Source organism: Elephantulus edwardii, unplaced genomic scaffold (genome assembly GCF_000299155.1).
Source record: "Elephantulus edwardii isolate Elephantulus edwardi_28Jun2011 unplaced genomic scaffold, EleEdw1.0 scaffold00064, whole genome shotgun sequence".
NCBI classification, from domain to species: domain Eukaryota; kingdom Metazoa; phylum Chordata; class Mammalia; order Macroscelidea; family Macroscelididae; genus Elephantulus; species Elephantulus edwardii.
Window position 1 is genome coordinate 5,996,569 of NW_006399814.1, and position 4,691 is coordinate 6,001,259.

The following is a 4,691-nucleotide window of genomic DNA, read 5'->3' on the forward strand; positions in this document are numbered from 1 at the left end:
TGCATGCACATTTATGAGGAGACCACAGAGCACAGGTGCAAAGTGTGAAACACACCAGTGCAAACCACCTGTCCTCAAGTCCATTTCGACTCACAGGACCAGGCAGGACAGGGCGGATCTGCCCGTGACCTCCCCGTCTGCCCTCTTTAAGGAAGCCGGCCGCCTCACCGTTCTCCCTCAGAGCAGCAGGGATTTGAACCATCCACCTGTCACCTACAATCTCTAAACTTAACCCACCAGGGATCCTTCATGCACTGTAGATGGGGGTTTCAACACCCCATGTCTCAGCTCAGAGACCCAGGAGGGAGGCTGCACGTTGCGAGATGACCTCGGGGACCAACACAGCCTGAACGTCCTGGACGTGTGCGGATGAGCCATCAGCTGTGACTGCTGCTGGCCGCTCACAGCCCGTGGCCACCAGGCCCAGCAGGGCTGAGGCTCCAGCAGCTCGTCCCCAGGAACGTGAAAGCCATCTCGAGAAGGATGATTTAATAAAAGCACAGATGCGACTGAGCAGATCCAGGGACAAAATCGATTTTCTGCAGCCTCGTGCAGACTCGGTCTCTAAGAACTGCCTCAGGAGTTTGGTTCTTAAAGGGAAATGGCCACGAGCCAGGTCACCTGTCCTGGAGAGAAGCCACTGCAGGGGGCAGGAGAGGGCGGGGGCAGGCATGGGGGGGGGGGAACAGCACAAGGGCAGGGGACAAAGACGGGGGAGGGCAGGGAACAGAGGGGACAGGGAGAGGAGATGGGGACAGAGGGCAAAGATGGGACAAATCAGAGAACAGAGGGGACAGTGATAGGAGACACTGAGGGGACATGGTCCCTCACAGAGCTTCCATGGAGGCCTGTGCCACGTGGCCTCTCTCTGGAACACTAACAAGCCACTTCCTGTGACACCCTTTCAGGAAGCTCGCCAGGCCCCACCGCTCAAAGGGAGATGGGCGTGAAGGTGTCAGCCGGAGCAGGCTGCACAGAGGCAGGTGTCGTCCCTGAGCTCTCGGCTGCTGAGTGAAAGGGTGCAGGTGTGAATCCCCTTAGTCAGCTCCGCGCGAGAAAGACCTGCCGTCTGCTGCTGAAAAGTCAACAGCCCAGAAACCCTGCGGACCAGCCCAGCCTGCCACCCAGGATCCCACTGGGAGTCAGCACTGACAACGCCCCGTCACACAGCCGCTCCCCGCGTGGCACGCAGCAAGGAACGTCCTACTTGTCAAGGACTGCCTGCTCCTCAGACGGCAAAGAGCAGACAGTTCTGGACTCCGCCCTGAGTCAGAGCGAGCTGCAGTGCACGTGTGTGGACGTGAGTACATCTGTGAGCACAGGGACATGTGCATTTGCTGTGTACGTTCCTGGGTAACTTGTGTGTGCGAGTTCAAACTGCATATGCAATCTGCGGGCGCTGTGTGTGTGTTTCACACACGTCTACTTGCACAGATCTGTAGGGGGTGTGAGCACACGTGTTCACACATACATACACGTGCATATCTGCAGGTGCTTTCTGAAACTCAGTGCACACGTTCACCCCTGCGCGTGCCTGCACAGTGAGCATGAGGGCTGAGGGCTGGCACGTGCACATGCACACATCTGTACATGCGTGCACGGTGACTGTGTGTGTTCACGTGAGTCTGCATGCACACATCTGCACAAGGGTGAATGGCGTGTGTGTTCACACGACTCTCCATGCACACATCTGCAAGTATGTGTACGGTGAGTGTAAGTGTTCACATGTCTGCGTGTGCACCTCTACAAGTGTGTACATGGCTATACGAGCACACATGTTCACACAAGTCTGTATGCACACTTACACTTACACACGTGTGTGCATTTGAACAAACGAGTGTACACACACGTCTGTGTGTATGCACACACGGATTGTAATTTTGTGCAGTCACATGAGTCTGCATGTACACATCTCCGTGTGCGTGCACAGTGGCTGTGACTTTGTGTGGTCACACGAGTCTGCGTGTACACATCTCCAGGTGTGTGCACAGTGGCTGTGACTTTGTGTGGTCACACGAGTCTGCGTGCACACATTGCACGCGTGTGCATTCTGAGTGAGGCACTGCAGCTCTGCTCCCCGCTCTGTGCTCCCCTGCCCTCCTAGTCCCATGGGTACATGAGCTCACCGTTACCATCCCCCATCCCTGGCTCTGACTCCCCTCACTGTCCTGCCTGCCCTCTAGGTGGCCAGCATGAGGGCCTCGGGACAAGTCAGCTCTGCGCACCGTCCAGGAAGAGGCCCGGGGCTGTGGCGGGGAGGGGCAGTACACGAGCAGTGTGGCGTCAGCTGCCCCGGGCCCCCTTCCCACAGCGCACATCCTCCTTCTACACTGAGACACCTGTCCTCCCCTTTACTTCCCACTGGACAGCCAGCTCCTCGGGGCATGTCGGCTGAACTCCCTGTCGGACAGCACAACACTGGAGCGAGGGCAGTACACAGCACAGGGTGAACAGATGAATGGACGGGCAGAAGGATGGACAAAGAGAGCCGCGCCCTTTCTGCCCGAAAGGGAGACCGAGGTACACAGGTCACCAGGGTCCATCAGCCAGCATCAGGTCCCAGGTACGGGGACGGCCTCTTCCAGCAGCCAAGAGGACAAGCCCCAAGTGACCTGCCCATCAAGGCCCTTCAAGCACAGACACAGGTGTGTCCAGACCAGGTGAGCTGTCAGGGACAGTGACAACTGAGGAACAGGTCAGTACAGGGGGCCCTGCCCATCTTCATCAGCAAGGTGAGGGCTCAGGGAGTGACAAGCCACCACTGGGGCAGCAGCCTCCTCGCCGACCACAGACTGTCCACCAGGTACAGGGTGCCGGGGACCTGGGTGGCAGGACGTGGGCCAGCACCTGGGTTAATGGTGGGCATCTGTGGAGGTGACTCCTCCACAGAGTGACTCTGGGGCCGAGCAGGGCTGAGTCTACAGGGAGCCCCATGTTGAGGTGAGCTGAGAGGCACATCTGTCCAAGGAGGCCAGGCATGCGGTGCGGCTGCCCTCAGCCTATGGCTCGGAGGGGTGGACCAATGCCTTCTGGAAACACACCCACACCCTCACTCACAGACCACAGCACACTGATACTTGGAAGCTTCTGGAAACCTTCAGAAGTTTCTAGAAGTTGAGGTCACTACCAGCCTGGCCCCAGGGACACATGGTTATGATCACACTCTGGCATATGGAAGGTTCTCAGGGTTAACCAGCCGTGTGACAGGTGGAGTCTGTACCCCACATGACCACGCAGGGACGTCCCCTCAGCTGATCAGGCTGCATGCAGGAGGCCATCGGGGGAGCACAACTGACCTCCCCCAGCACCTCCACAAACAAGCTGGTGACAAAATTCGACGATCCACTCCCGGTGGAAAACCAAAGCCGGCGCCTCTGAAAGGCATCCACTTACCTGGAAATCTCTCTCTTCGAGGATCTCCTTCCTCCACCTCACGAGGAAAGCGGCACATACGTACAGGTGGAAATGGGAGAAGCCCTCAGGTTCAGACTGGAAGAGAAGAAACAGGACATGTCACCGCGCTGAGGCCACAGGCAGGGGGCCCCGGCCAGGGAGCCAGCCAGGGCTCAACCCAAAGCGTGTGCTGACCCCTCCTTGTTCTGAAAGCCTGAATTCCAGAATGTTCACTCATTAAAATAAATGAACCTTACTCTGTAAGCACCAGCTGCTTGTAAATAGGATGTGAATAAGCAAACTGAACACACAGACGGCAAGCTCGAAAACTGTTCATTTCCTTCTGCTGCGGACAATAAGCCGCAGTGATCGGAGGGAGAGGTGTCAAGGAGGAATCCACGCTTGGGTGCAGAGTGGCCAGGATCCCTCCTCTCCCAGGTCCAGGAGGGCAATGTGTCCCTCTCTCCCAGATCCAGGTGGACATAGTGTCCCTCTCCCAGGTCCAGGCTGGCATAGTGTCCCTCTTCCAGGCTCACAAGAGGAACAGTGTCCCCAGAGATGTGGAAATGAGATGGGGGCCGTGTGGCGCAGCCCAGGTGCACCTGAGACCAGAGGTGGAGCTGGCTCTATCTAGTCCTCATCTGCCCAGAAACAAGGAGGTGGTGGCGGGCTGGGAGGACTGTCTACCCTTCTCAAGTCACCACAATGTCACCATCAGCGTCTTCACACAAACACTCCTCTCTTTATCTATGCACCCTTTCTTCATCCTGCAGATCTAGACCTTTCAACACCCCCCTCCCCAACCCCGCTCAGCCCACTTGGAGGCTCAGGTCCCCCACTTGGGGCACATGCGTCATGCACACCGGTAGCCCCGGAGCTGTTGCAGAGTGCATCTTTCAGTATGGCTTTTCTAGTGCAGGTGACTGACTATGTGGATGGGTGGGGCTATGCAAATAGGGCATGTCAGTTTATCCACAAAGGGATTGGCTACCATTCTACAAGAGATTAGCCAGTCTCAACAATCTGTAAGACGATTGGCTAGTCTTGTCAATAAATTGAACAGCTCTAGCTGCAGAGATGGAATCCTCCCCAGAGAAGAGGAGGCAGGAGAATGTAGGACGTGCTTCAGGAAGGCAGCAGCAGTCATGCTGAACTGGGGAACTGATGTGAGATGGGGCTCTGAGGGAGGGGAGCCAATAATGACAGGACCGAGAACTTTGTTGGACAATCGCGGGTGGGAAACCAGTATCGGCAGGACCGAGAACTTTGTTGGACAATCGCGGGTGGGAAACCAGTAT

At 56.9% G+C, this 4,691-nt stretch overlaps 1 protein-coding gene across 1 annotated transcript in view; it reads right to left on the reverse strand.

Moving 5' to 3' along the window:
• TBC1D22A (TBC1 domain family, member 22A) overlaps positions 1-4,691 on the reverse strand; it is a 265,500-nt gene that overhangs the window by 17,631 nt on the left and 243,178 nt on the right. The window contains exon 12 of the mRNA XM_006888120.1: positions 3,394-3,489. Within this exon, the coding sequence (XP_006888182.1) occupies positions 3,394-3,489 (96 nt within the window). The remainder of the gene's footprint in view (positions 1-3,393; positions 3,490-4,691) is intronic.